The 18,640-nt window shown below is 37.5% G+C and overlaps 1 protein-coding gene across 1 annotated transcript in view; it reads right to left on the bottom strand.

The window, feature by feature from the left end:
- PRKCH (protein kinase C eta) overlaps positions 1-16,735 on the bottom strand; it is a 277,240-nt gene extending 260,505 nt beyond the window's left edge. Inside the window, exon 1 of the mRNA XM_074235954.1 lies at positions 16,361-16,735. Within this exon, the coding sequence (XP_074092055.1) occupies positions 16,361-16,720 (360 nt within the window). The 5' untranslated portion in view covers positions 16,721-16,735. The remainder of the gene's footprint in view (positions 1-16,360) is intronic.
- Between the last annotated feature and the right edge of the window lie 1,905 nt (positions 16,736-18,640).

Here is an 18,640-nt window from a genome sequence, read left to right as displayed (position 1 = left end):
TACAAAAAAATCAGTCTTTCTGTATATTTGTAACAAAACATAATTCTGTTCAAATAATAAGCAATAAAAAATCATAACATAAAATGAAACATTAATTTTAGAAATACAAATACAAAATATTCTTTATGTAAATGAAAACAGGTCTGTCTAATTAGAGAGATATTAATTGTTCATCTTTAATACTTGCTCATCAATAATAAATGATTGCACATCAATAATAAGGAAATTATAATAAAATAAATTTATAGTGCCATATCAAACTGCCAAAGGGTTGTTTTATAGATGTTAAAATCAATAAAATTCATCTGAATGAACAAAAGATTAAAAATCACAAAGGAAATAATGAAAAAAGTATGAAGGCAGGGGGTATAGTTTTACCAAATCTCAAACAAAACTGCAAAGCAGACATCAAGAAAGTTATTTGGTACTAAGTTAAAAAAATCAAAAACCCTGATAAGAGGTATAGATTAAGTACACAAGATCCAGAAACAAATGAACACAGTGTTTAATGAACCTCAAAACTTTAATTTCTGGGGTGAGGACTCAGTATTTGACAAAATCTCCTGGGAAAACGGAAAAGTGATCTTGGCAGAAATAAAGTTTAGACCAATATCTTACACAATATACCACATCACAGGCTACATAATAAACAAATCAGAGGAACAGGAAAAGAGATATCATTGACCACTATGGATAGAAAAGGTCTTGACCACACAAGGGGGTGGAGAAGAAAAAAAAATAAACAATTTTGAATTTATAAATGAAAAAGTACAACCAGAATCAAGGCAAGGTAGTTTACCAGGAAATAATTTTGTAGCAATTTTCTCTGACTATGGTTCATACAAAATATGAATGGGACTGACTCAAATTTTAAAGCCCTAAACAACATGACCCCAAGCCTCTCTTTCCAACTTCATTGGACATTATTCCCTCTTCCTCACTGAGTTAAACTGGTCCTCTCTCTATTCCTTATACATCACAATGTATCTCCTGCCATACCTTTGCACTGGTCATAATCCCCCCCCCCATTTCTGGAATACACTTTCTCTCTACCTCTACTTCATAGAATTCCTTCCTTTCTAATTTAAGATTCAGCTCAAGCATATCTTCTGCATGAAACTTTTCTGGATCACATTGCTAGTGCAAACTCCCCCCACTCGAACTACCTCATTAGGCAATCAATCAATAAGCATTCATAAAGAGTTTACTCTTTAGGGGCCAAGCTAACTCTGAGGATGCAAAGAAAGTAATGTATATGTGTGTGTGTGTGTAATAAAATATAAATAACAATATAAATATACATAAAGTACATATTTGTATATATATATAATTTATATAATGTATATATTTGTATTTAATCACATTATATTTATGCTGTGTATAGTTTTGTATGTATTTAACTCCTCCATAAGAATACAAACTCATTGAAAGTAGGGATTTTCTACTTCTTTGTACTTGTATCCAGTGTTTAACACCTTAATAAATGTTTTCTGATTGATTAAAATTAATAAGAAAAAGAGCCATGACTGGAAAAGATAAATAAACAAGAAATTTAAATTTTAAAAATACTGAAGTTTCATCTTATATACATCAGATTAGCAAAGATGACAAAATAAGGAAAACAACAGACAATAATTTACTCCTTTGCTATTGGTGAAGGTAGCAATGCAATTTAGAAATAATCTAAATATCACAACTATGTTAGGAATATACATAAAAGAGCAAATAAATGCATATGCAAAAATATTCATAATGGCACCTTTTATTGTAACAAAGAACTGGAAATTTTAGAAGTATCATCAATTGGGGAAAAGTTGACCATAATATGACATATGAAATAATATTGTGCCATAATGGAATAATATTGTGTCATAAAAAACACCTGAATGAATTTTATGAATTGATGTAGAGTCAAGTGAACACACTTGAAAACATTTTCTACAATGACTGCAACATTGTAAAGCAAAACAACTTGAAAGACTTAAGAGCTCTGAGCAATGAAATAGCCAAACACAATTCCAAACATACTTCCCAACCCTTAAGAAAGTGCTGAACTACAGAATCAGAATGAGCCCTATGTTTTCAGACATGACCAATGTGTGTCTTTTTCACTTGTCTCTCCTTGTTTGTAAACAACAGGGCTTGGAATAGAATAGGATTAGGGGAATGGAGGGAATAATGTCAAACCCACCCAACTGCTGACAAGAGAGAATCAAAAGTGAAGCACTGGAGATACTCACAAAATCCGAGAGATGGAAGAGACCCTGGAGATTACTAATTTAGTCCAAAGTAATGCTGTTTACAAAATCCCAACAAATAGTCATTGAGCTGACTTCAAGGAAGGAGGTTCATACCACCACCTACCAACAACATTTCATGTTTAGATAACACTCATTTTTAACAATTACTTTGAATTGAAGCTAACTTTTTCTCTGTAATAGTTCTATCTAGTTCAGTTTTCTGGAGAGCAGTCATAACATCTCATCCTTTTTCCACTAAACAGTCCCTTAAACACTTAAAGATAAATGTCCTACCAATGTCTTCTTCTCAAAGTTCCTTTAAATTTCTTCAACAGGTATTAAGCTTCTTCCCCTCTTTTGTTGCCCATTTTTGGATATTCTTAAATTTAAACTATAACTTTCTTAAATTTAGTATCAGTCATTTCAGTCATGTCTGACTCTTCATGACTCCATTTGGGGTCTTCTTGGCAAAGATACTGGAGGAATTTGCCATTTCCTTCTCCAGCTCTTCTTACATATGAGGAAACTGAGACAAAAGGGTCAAAAGGCTTGCCCAGGGTCACATAGTTGTGTCTGAGGCTAGATTTGAACTTGCATAGATTAGTTTTTCTGATTCTAGGTCTGGCATGCTTACCTACTGCACCACTTAGCCAGATGGAATCTGACCAAGTCAGAATATGACAGAATTGTCATTTCCCTAACTTATCAACACAACCAAACATCACAAGGTTTCTTTCTTTCTTTTTTTTTTAAAGAGCAACCTTATCATACTCTTGAATCATAGTGAGCCTTCAGCATGCACAAAAACCCCCTGATTTTTTCACAGGAAGTGCTGTAGCCTTGCCTCTTAACATCTTGCACTCTTAAAATTAGTTACATTATGTCCCTCTCCTTCAATGCACACCTTTACATTTATTCTTATTCAATTTATTCATATTAAATTCAGATCAATCATCCATTCAGTAGCGATCTTCTGGGATCAGGACTGACATCCTTCATATTAACTATCCTACTCAGAGGTTTTCATCAGCAAACTTGATAAGTATGCCATTTGTGGCTTCAACCATATCACTGATGAAAAAAATATAAGCATGTACGGTACAGATGTAAGGACAGATCTCTGAGAAACTAATTAGGGATTTTCTCCCAAACTGACATTGAACCATTAATTAAACTCTTTGGGTTTAATCATTTTTTAATCCAATATTCATTTTCTCCTCAAATGTAGGGAGAATGGATTATCTCCATTCTCTTATAAAGACAGAATTCTCTTGACAGGGAATAGAATTCTTTATACCAGTTTTTTTAAATACTAAATTATTTCAATAAGTGGTGAAATTAAAAAGGACATTTAATTTAGAGTCAGAGGACCAGGGTTCAGGTTCTAGGGTCTACTATTGACTATTTATTTGACTTTGGACAAGTCAGTTAACTTCTCTATGTCTCTTTCCTTACCTTTAAAATACAAGGGTTGGACAAGATAATCACTAGGTTCCATCAGTTCCATCTTTTGATACTGTAATTTCCTCAACAGCACTCATTTCAATTTTTCAAAGCATCCAATAAATCATAATACTATCAGCTAACCATTAAATTATGCAGCTAAAATCTTTCCTGATTTGTCTTTGCACCACTCACTACCACCAGATATTATATATATATATATATATATATATATATATATATATATATATATATATATATATATATATATATAGTCTGAATAGTTTTTTAGAGCTGGAATTTCAACCTCTGAAAATGATCATCCCCTTATATTATCTTATATCTTTCCTATTTCTGTGATAATTCTCTCATTCTCTTTTCCTACCCTGTGATTAACACCTAAAAACAACTGCCCAGACTTGGTGGAGAAGGTAACTTTCTAGCTTAAATTCCACCTGCCCTCAGGGAGAAAATAATTCTCACTTACAACAATAACCATTACTGAATATGTCTATTAATTTATATACAAACAACCCACTAAACTGGAAGAAAAAGGAAGAACTAAAACAAGAAAGGAGTGTCTCTGTATCTTACAATCTAACTTCAGAAAGTCCTTGCTTATAACTCCTAATGCTATATTAGCATTGCTGAGACAAACTGGACACACATTTTAAATTCTAAAGTAATTAAGTAAAGGTCACTCAAAACTAGAACAGAATATTCAAGAATGTGTCAAATTCTGAATTATCCAAAATTATGGAAGGGAGAAATAATGCAACTAGGTGATTCACAATACAAGATCCTCTCAAATTATTTTCATGTGACTCAAGTAAATCAATGTTTTAAAATTTATTTATATTTTAAATAGTCCTGAGGAAAGAATTTTTCATTTGAAAGGAGTGAATAAATCCTTTTGTAAATTTAAAAAACTGTTATTTGTTGTTTAGTCATTTTCAGCCGTGATCCCATTTAAGGTTTTCTTGGCAGAAATACTGAATTGTCATTTCCTTGCCATTTCCTTCTCCACTAAAAAAATTATATGATGATAACAATAAATAATGACTAGCATTTATATAGTACATTAAGTTTACAAAGAATTTTATAAATATTATTGCATTTTATCCTTATGGTAGGTGGTTGCTATTATCTTTATTTTACAGATAAAGAAGAAACTGAAGCAAGCAGAAGTCAAATGACTTGCCCAGGGTCACACAGTTAGCAAATATCTGAAAGAAGATTCAAACTCAGGTCTTCATGGAGTCTATCTACTGTACCACCTATGCAATAAAACTTTGTTTTCACATACACTCACTGAATAGCCTCAAAGCAGGGTATGTTTGCATACAATTTTATAATAATATGCTTATATTAAGGAGCATGCCTTCTTGGAGAACACAAGAGCTCTCTCTTGTGGAGAGGGTTCAAAATCATGCTCTATGACAAGGAAAAGCCAAACTAGGTTTTAAAATACCAGAGGAAAGCCATAAAAAAGGAAGAGCATACATAATATATAACTGTGCTTTTGTACTTTTGTTTTTTATTTTCCCAAAAGTTGAGGCATTTTATTTCCTTTTTATTTTTGCTGTATTGGAATTCTAATTATTCATTCCTTTTTCTTTTCTTTTTTTCCCCTAAGGCAACTGGGGTTAAGTGACTTGCCCAGGGTTACACAACTAGTAAGTGCTTAGCATGAACTCAGATTCTTCTGACTCCAAGACTGGTGCTATATCCACCTCCGAGTTGCCACAATCCATTCTTGTATTTTGTCACTTTTATTTCAATTTTACAAAAGCTTTTTTGCTCTTTCAATGATTTTATCTTAACATAAATATTATTTTCAAAGGATAGGCAAAAATCTGATCAGTAAAAGATGAATCTGAATGTTATCTTCTTGACAAAATTAATTTTTTTCATTAAGTCATTGTGAGTCTAAAGATATTTTTAAGTGTAATTCCGAAGTCCTAAAACTTAGAATACTTCTTGAAAAATCCCCTAGGTTTTAAAACACTGTATCAAAGAGAACAGAGAACATGCTCCCAATATGAATCTGAAATCTACTGTCCCCAGGCTAAAAACATCTTCTAGAAAGATCTGATAAGATGTCTAACATATATAATATTATTTTAAGAAGCCCCCTGCTAAAATGCAAATTAATAAGCTATATCAGTCATTAACACCTACCTCAGTGGGAAGTGTTTATTCCTTGAGAGGGATACTGGCCCAGGAAAAAAAAATCAAAAAAATATTAGGCATTTCTTATGCCCTTAGAACTGTTGCATAGACTGATTACATAGTCCCTGCCCTCAAGGAACTTATGCTCCATTGAAGGTAAAGGTTAAGGAAAAAGAAGAGACATAGAGAAGTTAACTGACTTGTCCAAAGTCAAATAAGTAGTCAATAGTAGACCCTAGGACCTGAACCCTGGTCCTCTGACTCTAAATTAAATGAGACAGTGTTGCCTAACATTCACTATCTAGGTGACCCCAGAAAAATCAATACATCTCTCGAGTCTTAATTTCCTCATTTGTAAAATGGAGGGATAAGACTATGTCTGGAGTTTTATTCAGGTCTAGACCTATGATTCTGATCATATATACATAAATAAATAATACAAGATAAGTACAAGATAATTTGGAGGGAAGTAGAAGGTAATAAAAGCTGAAGGGGAGCGACACCAGAAAGGCTTCATTTGGAAGTGGTTTGAGCTGAGTTTTGAAGTACTAGGTATTCTAAGAGATAGAAGTGAGAATAAAGATCATTCCAGAGATAGGGGACAACCTGTATAAAGGACAATATAGGGTGTCCCAAAAGCCTAAAACTGAAATAAGATGACCTCTCTTACAGCTGACATTTTTATATGCTTTAAAGGCCTTCAAAGCAACTTACATACCTGATCTCATTTGAGTCTCACAAACATCTTGTAAGGTAGCTACAAGCATTATTATTACCATTTTATGGATGAGGAAATTGATGCTCAAAAGCTTAAATGACGTGCTTATGATGACTCAACTAGAGATTATAATTTGAACCTAACTCTCCTAACTGAGGCATAAGGACTATACTAAATGTCTTAATTAACTGCTAACAAAATCTTACGATTTATTGTAAACCTCAGAGCTATTTTTAAAGTTTTTTTGCTTTTTTTTAACACTTGGAAAACAGCAACAAGAATGTGACTTAGTGGAGGAAATACTGGATTTAGAATAGAGAAAACTGGAATCCAGATTTCAAGGAACTTACTTAGATGTTTGACCTTCTCATCAGTCAAATGGATATTTTCATGAGTTAGCTTCTTGTGAATCAAATGAGATAATGTACCAGAACAGTTTATTACCTTAAAACCAGTAAGCTATAGAATGAGCCCATAAATCTGTCCCAACACTTTTCTTTTGATTAGTACCACATTCATGTCCCCCCAAACTATTCATTCTTAGTTTAAGCAAGTAAAAATGTCCTCTGCAGTCTTTGGTCTCTTCTCTTCCCTGAAGATACAGGTTAAAGCACTCACAGAATTATAAAATGAATGCTTTCCCTAGCATCCTTTGTTAAAGCAACTTAAAGTCACTAGAACAAGGGGAATTGTTAGCATTCCAGTGCTCAGTTAGACCTCTTCTACCAGGAGTCTCTTTTCTGAAGGGCAGCCTGAGGGAGTTATGGGGGGGGGGGGGTGGCGAGAAAAGCAGCCATTTATGGTCTCTTTCTTCCTGAAGTTTTCCTTCTCAGTTGTTCATTGGCCCATCCACTCCATGGGATTTCAAGGGGTTCCCCCCATGGGAACCAAGGCCAGTAGCCATCTGTGGCCAAGGGCCACACTGCTTCCTGCTCTGCTGTGGCATCCTCTCTTCTGAGTATTTCAGTGTGGGTTGTGGTGTGATTCCTGGCAAACTCATGTTGGCTGATTTCTCCCAATCCAGGTAACAGCTATGTTGTCCTATTACATACAAAAACCATTTTCCAATATCAGTCTTTCAAAAATTCCTCTCCTCCCTCTCTCTCTCTCTCTCTCTCTCTCTCTCTCTCTCTCTCTCTCTCTCTCTCTCTCTCTCCCTCTCTCTCTCTCTCTCTCTGTAGCTCTCTCTCTGTAGTTCTCTTTTTCTCTCTGTCTCCCCCCCCACATACACACATTTTGTAAAAGAATATATGAATTTTATCACAAGAAGGGGATTTTTATAACCACAGATTTCAAACCATGGTAGCTAATCTAGAAAAAGGACATGTGCAAAAACCTTCCTCATACTTATGTCAAGAGAAAAAAAAACAACAGCTATATATCTTCATAAGGTTTTTGCACAGTGGCAAGATCCAAGGCCTGTTAGACCTTGAAGGTTCATCTTCATGCTGTTGAAAAAATCCAATTCTAATATCTCAGCACTAAGGAAGTATTTTATGGGTACCTAACTTACAATAAAAAAAATCTATATGCTTCATATAATAGCTATGTTTATAAAAAAAGTGACCTTTTAACCAAGTCTAAATACTTACATCAATGTCTCTGGCACAAGAACTAAACAAATAAGTTCATAAAAATTCCAAAACAAATAGTGTAGATGGTTTGATGGACGGATAGAAGATGGAAACTTGAATTGTTAGATGATCGAAAAAGTATTTATTTGGTTCTTTTTATGTACAAAATTCTGGGGAAACATATAGAAAGTTGATATAGTCCCCATTTGCAAGGACCACATTCAAATAGTGGGAAACAACATAGATAGAAGGAATCAAATGAAAGGCAGATGGAAACGCCAAGGGGGGTTTGCAAGGAAGATAATGCATCATGTATCATCTTTATTATCATTTCCACTGATAAAACCATATCCATTTCTGATGTGGATAAACAACAAGAACACTTAGCTCTGACTACAACATATACCTGATCTTACTAAACTCACTCCATCATTCCAATTAATCTAGAGGCTGCTTGCAAATTTCTAAGTTAAAAAATAAAAGATATAAATCACTAAATGAAAATGTACAACATCAAAAATGTGTTGCAGTCTGCTTTAAACCAGTCCAATAGTTAGTATTCTGTTGTTGCCCCCACAGATCCTCACTTAAAAGTACACAACCCTGCTCAGCTCAATGAGCATGACAAATTGTGCCAGCTCTCTCCTAAACTGTTCCATTGATCTGCCTAGTAACTGGTTTTCTTTGACCTTCATATAGTCCTAAAATTTATTCTCTCTGTTCTGTGTGGTGACTACACAGTTGTTTGAGAAACTGTCATGTCTCTTTCCCTTTTTCTCTATATGTCCATAACTGAAATCCTTCCCTGTTTTGTATGGCCTTGCCTCTGGGCCCCCTGAACTTAGTACCAGTATCCCACAAGAACTGAATGTTCTATGGGGGATTAACTACCAATCTCTTGGAGCAACTAGCTTCAACTCCAGGGAGAATGAGCCAATTGGAACCAAATTTTCTATTTTGTGAAAATGGAAACAATAGAGAGGTTTTTATTTTATGTGGGCAGAGTACCAAGTCTAGAGGGCAAGAGCAATGATTGCAATTAATCCTTTTATGGTTTCTATCAGAGAATCCTGTACATTCTGATACTCAGTAAATTATATTTTATTAGGGTGAGAAGGAAACCACTCTATCAACAGTGACGTTACTCTTTACAAAGGGAACAGTGGGGTCTTTTTTGCTAGCAGTTTTGGGATGTTTATGCCACTGCCTATCTTTTCTCCAAAGGAGTGAAGTCAGGCCAGATATGACCTAAGAATCATAGAATCATAGTTGGAAACCTGGAAATGAACAAATGCTTATTTAACTGATGAGGAAAACAAGGTCTAGAGAAGTTAAGTGACTTGCCTAAAGTTCCACAGATAGAAAGTGACAAAGTAAAGATTCAAGCCCAGTAAAGCTAAAGTAAAATTAATTAATTAATTAAAATAAAGTAAAATCAGTAAAGCTAAAGAGAAATTCTGGTTGAAAAAGTTGATTATATTTTAAAAAAACCTACTAGTGTATTCATAAGTTAGTGGCATTTCTAATCTAGGAATTCTGTGTATCTTGGCAATTACTGCTGAAATTTATAGTACACACAGAAACACAATACCATAGCATTATTGATAAATTTCCCTTCTGACAGTATTATGTCTCACCAGAAATGTCTAGTCTCACAAAATCCTTCATTATAGCATTAAAATAAATAAACATTAACATATCCTGGACTGCTGAAATCAATCATCCATTTAATTAAAATGTCTGACCTATAAGTAATTTATAGAATCTTGTCATTATTCGATCATCACCTAGGGTGGATGTAGATTGGTAACTACAGACACATCAGAACTCTGACATTAATTACTATGCCAGAGGGAATGGTCCCCTGGTATAAATAAGCAAACAAGCAGTGCAATATCCAGTTCCTCCTTATGATACAGCTAATAGGGACATAACTTACAAACTGTTGAACATTCATGTTAAGAAATGCACAGGGGCGGCTAGGTGGCGTAGTGGATAAAGCCCCGGCCCTGGAGTCAGGAGTACCTGGGTTCAAATCCAGGCTCAGACACTTAATAATTACCTAGCTGTGTGGCCTTGGGCAAGCCACTTAACCCTGTTTGCCTTGAAAAAGAAACCTAAAAAAATGCACAGGGCTGTGTGTGGCCTGCCTCACACTAAGAATATATTAAAGAAAGAAGGTTTAATATGAAAGTTGTACAAATCACAAATGAGTTAATTCATCCCCATGAGATTTGGGGTCATGACCCTTGTTAAGAAATCATCCTTTTTCACTTTTTTTCAAAACTAAAAAAAAACAATTCCAAAGGCCAAATGTATAAATTGCCTAGAATAGATCTGGACTTAAGAGGTAGCTCCAAAAGGACTCCGTCTTCTTCATTATAATGAATGCTTAAAGTTGTTTCTTAAAATCCAAAGAGATAAAACTGACTGGTTAATAAAATAATTTTCCAAAAAAATTAAGCATTTGAATTTTTAGAAAATTGTCTTTGCTAGAAATTCTGGTACAAAAGATTTTGGTTTATTATTAAAAGTCTACCTCTGCAACTGATTCATTTTGTTATCAGGACAAGTTATTCATTTCTCTGATTTTCGGTCTCCTTTCCCAAAAAGACTGCTAATATTCCCTCCTTATCTACGAATCTATTCTATCATCCTAGACTGGGCTGAAGTTTTCCTCTTTCCTTTCCAAATGAAGAAAGTACTTCATTATAGTATTTAATGACTTTCTTAAATCCTCCTGAACATATTTAGAATTTGTTTAATTTAAATTCAGATTGATCATGAATACTATACAAATGATCAAAAGATTTTAACTCTGATGGCCATATAGAGAAACTTTTCAGAATTCTATTTTCTCCTTCTGATCAGAAATGGATTCTATCAAGCCACATGAGATGTAACCACTATGCCAGATTCATATAAGTACTTTAAAACTAAGGCTTTCCACATTTCTGAAAGGCTTTGAAATTTTCATAGGACCAATTCACTCTGAAGGTATGATACAAGAGAAGAGATAGATTTACATCAATGCATTGCACACACACTTACCCTGGCCTCTTTTCTGAGTAACAGTGAATTATCCAAGTAATATTTCACTTTAAGTGAGATAAATTTTCCTCATAACCACCCTGCTGGTGAAGTAAATAGTAGCCCAGGTATCATCATCCTCATTTCACATGAGAAGAGACTGAGGCTAAAATATTATGTCTTGCCCAAAGTTACAAAGATGTTAAATCACAAGGTTGAGACTCAACTCCTTTTATTAACTCAGTATCAGTGTTTTTCCCTCTTCATAGAATTACCATACTCACTTTTTTTTTTTAGTTTTTTTTTGGCAAGCCAATGGCATTAAGTGGCTTGCCCAAGGCCACACAGCTAGGTAATTGTTAAGTGTCTGAGGTCGGATTTGAACTCAGATACTCCTGACTCCAGGGTGGGTGCTCTATCCACTGCACCACCTAGCCACCTCTATACTCACTTTTTAAGAGGATTTAACTATATGAAAAAAGATCAAGCCAGCAACAGCTTAGCTTATAGTTATCTAATAGTTTAAGATTACAATGTATTTTTCTATACATTATCTCCATTGATCACCACAATAATGCAACATTAGTTATCCCCATTTTACAGACAAGGAAGAAAGAGGCTAATCAATCTTATAGCCAGTACTTGACCATAGATTATCTGAATTCAAATTCACTGCTCTTTGCTTGTATGAAATTGGCTTCATCTATACTTCATCACTGTGTTGCAAACAAGAACAAAATATATCTCTGCCCTTGGCATTTTGAGTCAAATTTTTATAGAATTAGAAGGGAAATCATAATTCTCTTCCAAGTAATTACATACCACCATGGTAGGCTAGATTTTCCTTTAAACATTTCTACTAATTACTATTAAATTTGTCTTTCACATTAGAATAAAATGTTAAAGAATAAAACCAGTTCCAGTTTTTACTGAGTAGTCTCCATTGTCCTCCAGATTTTAAGTAAGGTTTCCTAGGTTCCCAGTTCTCCTTCTTAGTTACTTCTGCTGCTCATCTGCTACTCCATATTGAGCAGCTGGGTGGTGAAGTGGAAAGAACCTGGGGTCTGGAGTCAGGAAGACCTCAATTCAAATCCAGCTTCAGAAACTTGCTAGTTTTCTGACCTTGGGTAAGTCACTTAACCTTTGTGCCTCTGTTCCTCATATGTAAAATGAACTGGAGATGGATATAGCAAATTACTCTGGGAGGTTTCCAAGAAAAACCAAAAAGTGGTCACAATGAATTGTACATGATTGAACAACAAATATATTATTTGTTTTAAACATTAGAGCCTTGTGTGACTATAATTTTTTTCCACATCCGAACAAGGAATTTTCTATATTCAAACCTCTCAGTCTCAACACCATGTTTGTAGTGAACTTGAGTTAGAAGGAATGTTATAGATTATTTTGCTTGTCTCCACCTCCTTTTACAAAAGAAGAAACTGAGGTTACATAAGTCAAGTGACATGCCTGAGGTCACATAGCAAGTATAGAGGAAGGTAAGATTTAAAATCCAGCTACAAAAACTGATTTCAATTGATACCTTCTGTGAGAAATAACTTGATGGAATCCAATGCCAATTCCATTTTATCATTCTGTCTCTTAAAGAGTATTAAAATGAATTATGTCTGCCTTTTTACCAAATACTGATAAACCAAATAACAATAAGCAACATAATTCTAGTCAGTCCTCCCATAGTCATTTTTAATTTTTTTCTGTACAATGATTAAAATGGTTAAGAAAAATTCTTATTTTAAATTTATTTGATTGTACTGTCAAAATGCTTTCTTAAAATCATGTATTTTGAAAATCATTATGGAAAATTATCTACAATATCAGAGAACATTACTAGTTTTGTCCACTAAAAGAAGTCATACGTGAGTATTCAAAGCTTACTGACATCTGAGAGTACATTTTTCTGTGAGACTTAATCTGTATTTCCACATATAAGAATGTAAAAATAATTTAAAAGTTTTTTTAAAAAGGAAGAATTTTATCATCAGGTAATTTATGTTATGGGTTCATTTCATGAATTCAAGATTCAAAGGCAACAGAAATATGAGTGATGATAACCCGGCTCCCACATTTGACTGGGTTATAAAGGAAGTCACAGTACTGGCTCTTAGGATTTGATTTTTATAAAGGCACTTGGGTTGAGGACCAGAAATCACAAGGAGGCACATGTACATCCCTACAACATGGCGGCAATCTTTTATAAGGCATAAACTCTGATTCCCTCTGTTGCCTGCAACTTGGGAAAGAAAATGGTTAATCTTTGAAACCACTAACAAGAAATTAAAAATAAAACAAAACAATAAAAAACAAAGAAAGCTTGTCTTTACTGGGCAAAACTTCAGTTTTCAGAAGTTTACCAGTTGCAGAAGGAGAAACTTCTGAGCACAATTAAGAAAATGAGATTGTGTCATAAATTGTATTCAATTGGTTTGATTTTTTAATCTTCTGTAAAAGAATACTTTTCCAGTCACTGATCACACTACAGAGTACACTAGCCCCAGAAAACTATAACAACCTTTGTTTTATTGCAATTGATCATTTCTTCTATTCTTAACTTTTGTTTTCTTTATGTAACCTGGCAAAAAAACAAGATGACAAATTGATGAAAGTTCAACCTTGTAGCTCCATTTTTGAAACAATAGAAAATATTTTAAATAAGGTCAGCTAGTAAATCTATAATTGCTGTGATGAATAAACTAATCTTATATATAAACTATATAATATACATAACTAATATATAATACTATGTGCTATATATCATACATCTTGTGAATAATTTAAATATATTCATTTCATGAAATAATCGAATTTTGGACAATATTTTCCTAATCTAATAAAAAAGAATGAATTTTTTAAAGTTCCCTTGAATATTTCAAATCTTCCTAGAATTTACTGCCTATTTTGGGAAATAATTTTTTCCTTTAAATTTTTTCCACATTTTAAAATTTCCAGACACTTTTACATTTCTGTTTTTAATTCTAGTACAGACAACCCATGGTCTTTGATGCCTCTCTTTGTTTATCCTAGCTTTCTTACACTTGCAGTTTTCCATTCTATTCTTCCTTTTCATCTTGATACCATCAGCCTGTAAATCTTACACTACTTCATTTATTTGGACCTTTCACCAACAAAAAATGTATCCAATGTCACAATACCTATAGACCCAAATCACTGATCATTAACTAATGATGATTCCCTTCAATAAGTATTTCTTAAATGCCTACCATGTGCCAGGTATTGTACTAGAACAGATAAAATTCATGATAAAAAAAACGGCAATTTTGCTTTTTAAATAGAGTAATAGGTTCATCAACCATCAGTGATTTTGGTGAGGTAGTTTCTACATGTAAACACTAAGTTCCCACTGACATTAATAAAAATATTTTATTTTGTTGGCTCATTACTCTCAGAGAGGTAATAGGGCCATTATTATCCCAATTTTATAAATGAGGAAACTGAGGCTCAGAAACTTAAGTGATTTGCATTAACTTGCATTAACTGATGCTAAGTGAAGTGAACAGAACCAGAAAGATACTGTACACATCAAGGGCAGCATTGTGTGATGATCAACCACAATAGACTTAGCTCTTCTCAGTAGTACAATGATCAAAGACAATTCTAAAGGACTTGTGATGGGAAATATCATCCACATCCAGAGAAGGAACTATGGAGTCTGAATACATACCAAAATATACTTTTTCAATTTTTAAAATTTGTTTCATGTTTAATTTTTCCCCCTTTCCTAGGGTTTTCCCCCCTTTTATTCTAATTATTTTTTCACAACATGATTAACATGGAAATGTGTTTAACAGAGTTATACATGTATGACCTTTATTAGATTACTTACTGTCAAGGGGAGAGGAGTGGGAAGTGAAGGAAGGAGAAAAATGTGGAACTCAAAACCTTAAAAAAATTAATGATGAAAACTACTATCTTTGCATGTAGTTTGAAAAATAAATAATTTTATTTTTTAGTTGTTTTTTTTTTTGCAAGGCAAATGGAGTTAAGTGGCTTGCCCAAGGCCACACAACTAGGTAATCATTAAGTGTCTGAGGGATTTGAACTCAGGTACTCCTGACTCCAGGACCGGTGCTCTATCCACTACCCCACCTAGCCACCCCAATTTACTTTTTTTTTTAAAAAGAAGCTTAAGTGTTATGTTTATAGCCATATAAGATCATGTATGAACAACCAATTCAAGTCTTCTGACTCTCAAATTCCAAATTTCCATTCTAGCAACTGGACTTCCTTAATGTCAGTCTGATCTAAGGATGTGACTTCAAAACTGTTTAGATCTCTGGTTTTAAAGATTTTTTTCCACTACATAATTTAAATCATTTAATTTCTTTATACAGCTGATTGTTCTTTTCCTAACCTCTTTGTATTACTCTGATAAATAGCAACAGAGAAGGTAACTCATTAGAAAAACACAATCGGAAAGCTGTCAATTCCACAAATATCATTAATACGGATTTGTTTTGGACAGCATAGACTGCTTTTGGGCTTTCAATGAATCCTCATGCCCAGTAGCAAAAGATACAACACCTTAAATCTCCCTGCAGTTCTGATGAGGACGAACTTGAAACTACAAGAAAACACTTGTAAATTCCATCTCCTTAGAAAACGGCTCAATAAGAACACTTTGCAAGGGTGCAGACTTGAGGGTTCGTGCATATACAGGCAAGATGCTATCTTGAACCTAGTGTACTGTGTGTGGCCATTATATGTAATGCACGTGCATGTCTGTACAGGTGCGCCAACGTGTATTCATAAAGCCGAGGAACAATGCCTTATGGAGTGCCGTACCACGAGTTCAAAGAAATTGTTGGAAAGGATCATTTATTCTCCTCTGTCCAGGATACTACTCTGCCCTTAAGGAGGAAATGAGGCCCTTTGTCCACCTTCTGAAGCTAGCCTCCAAGCTTCCCCGGAGCTACTTTCCGCTAGCCTACCTAGTATGTGGATGCCCGAGCAAACTTCACACATCAACAGACCTGCACTGGCACAAACCCACCAGCTTGTGTCACCGGTGCCACGGTCACCTGAGGCGGGGAATCCAAGTTTGGATCGAGTTTCCGCAGACTCAAAGACAAGGAGCCTAGGAGGAGAGAGTTGGGTGAGGGACTGGCCGCGGGGGTCCGTAGGGTAGGTGAGGGGTCCTTACTTACCCAGCCCTCAAAGGTGTCGGAGGCGCCCGCAGTGCGCAGCAGTTCTTGGAAATGCAAAGTACAATTGGCCACGAAGTGGTCATAGCCCAGGGGGGTCTCGTGGAAGACGGCCAGCTCCATGTGGCCGCCGTCCGTGACATTAGTACAGAACTCCTCGTTGTAGGTGGGCTTGTTGGTCTTCTGCTTGGTGCTGGTTTGGCCGACGCGCACCTGGTCCACGCTCACGGTCAGGTAAGGGTCCAGCAGCTGGTAGCCCTTCTTGAAGAGGGAGTGCCGCAAGGACCAGCGGGTGGGCTGCAGCCCCACAGCCTCGCCGATCCGCACCCTCACGTAGCCGTTGAACTTCATGGTGGCGGACATGCCGCCGCCGCAGCCCCGGGGGCCCCGCGCGGGCCCCGGAGTCGGGGAGAGCCGCGGAGAGGGCGCGCCTGGGCTCAGACCGCCGGGAGCGGCAGGGGCCGAGGCAGCCGCGGTTCCGGAGAGGAGCCTCGCTGGGGGCCCGGGGGCCCGCGCCCGCTCATGCTTCCCCTGCCCCGGGACGCGTCCCCTCCCCTCCCCTCCCTCCCAGGATGGAAAGGAGGGGAGCCGAGGCGGCGGAGCCCCTCCGCCAGCTAGAGCCGCGAGGGCGTCCCGCCCGGGCAGCGGAGACGGGTCCCCGGAGAGGGCGGCGGAGCTGCCTCGCAGCTCCCCCGCCGGCCCCGGGCCCCTCTCCTCTCCCCGGCTGGGGAAACGCTGCTCCCGTGGAACCCCGAGAGCCCTAGAGCCGGAGCTGCCCGTCCGGTTCAGGCTCCGGCACGATGCATTTCTTCCTCCCTCTGCCCCCCCTGCCCCCGCCTCCTCCGTCTGGCGCCCTCCCTCCTCCTCCTCCTCCTTCTCCTCCTCCTCTTCGCTCTTCAAACCAGGAAGCAGCCGCAGCCCTTGGCCTGGGACTCCCACCACCGCCGCTCTCGGGGCGACCCTTCGCGGCCTTGGGGGCTCCCCGGAGCCGCGGGGGCGCGGGGGCGCGGGGGGCTGCGGCGCCGCTGAGCCCTGCGGCTCGAGCCCGGGCTGCCGGGCTGGGGAGGGGTCGGGTGGGGAGCAGAGCGCTCTCTCCGGGGCGCCTCGCCTCGCCTCTCCTGGCAGATGCGGCTCCAGCTGCGGGGGGAGAATCCAAATTGCCTACGGTCTCCAAGACACCTGAGGCTGATGTGACACAGGCCCAGGGAACGTAGGGGAGGAGGAGAGCAAAGGGGAAAGAGGGAGGAGGAGCGAGCCGGCTTGGAAGCTGCACTGCCAGGCTTTGCAGTGCGCCGGGGAACGCCCCCTTCCTTGGGACTGCTGGCACATCTCTCTTCTCACCCCGGAGCCACTAGCCTCCAGTCAGTCATGCTGGCAGCGGGGTTGGCGAAGAGGTTTTTTTTTTTCCTAATCATTATAGGGATGTATCATCCTCTGGTTCAGCCCTGGCACATCCTGTTTGTGTGTATTTCCTGCAGCAGGTAATTACATCTGACTTTCTTAAATAGGGTTGTTGTAAGGATAGGAACAGTGTCTGGCCATTTCCTCAAAGAGGTGTGTTCTCTCCAGTGCGGTTTTTTTTTTTTTTTTGGATCTATGAAAAGCAGGAAAGGTTGGTTCTTCTGGAGACAAGGCAATGACTTAATAGACCTTTTTCTCTGCCTGGTGGTACATGATACACCCATCCACTGCAAACAGCTCTTCTTGAGAATACACCCTTCCTTCCTGTCTTGGTCTAACCTACAGACACAATAGATAAGAGAATACTGGAACTGTAAATTTAGAACTAGGTGAGACTTTTGAAATCATACAGTCCAGCCACATTTTACAGATGAGAAAACTGAGGTCCAGAGAAACTCAATAACTCACCCAGGGTCAAAGTAGTAAAAGAATAAAGATTCAAACTTGGGTCCTCTGACTTCAAAATTCGGGCTTCTGACACTGAACCTCTGCTTTTGGACCCTAGAAGACGATCTCTGCCCCGCCCCATGTGATCTTCAATATGGATCAGGTGTAGGTTAGACAGTTAGGCATCAAGCAGAAGTGGAACAAGCCCAACTACAATGTCATGAAGACTTGAAGCACAGACAATGATCAGTCCCTATTTTCCTTCTCACTCTAGAGTCATAACAGGTGATCACTTGGTCCTGTTGATTTTTTTAATTAGCCTTCCACCCAGAACTCTTGTCACCTTTTCTGTGCCCAATGAGCTAGGTCCAAGTGTGACCATTGTTCCATACTAGTTTAATATCCACCCGCTATTCCTTGACACCTGCTACCCTC

This window comes from Macrotis lagotis, chromosome 4 (genome assembly GCF_037893015.1).
Source record: "Macrotis lagotis isolate mMagLag1 chromosome 4, bilby.v1.9.chrom.fasta, whole genome shotgun sequence".
NCBI lineage: Eukaryota > Metazoa > Chordata > Mammalia > Peramelemorphia > Peramelidae > Macrotis > Macrotis lagotis.
This window is presented reverse-complemented; position numbering and strand designations above follow the sequence as displayed.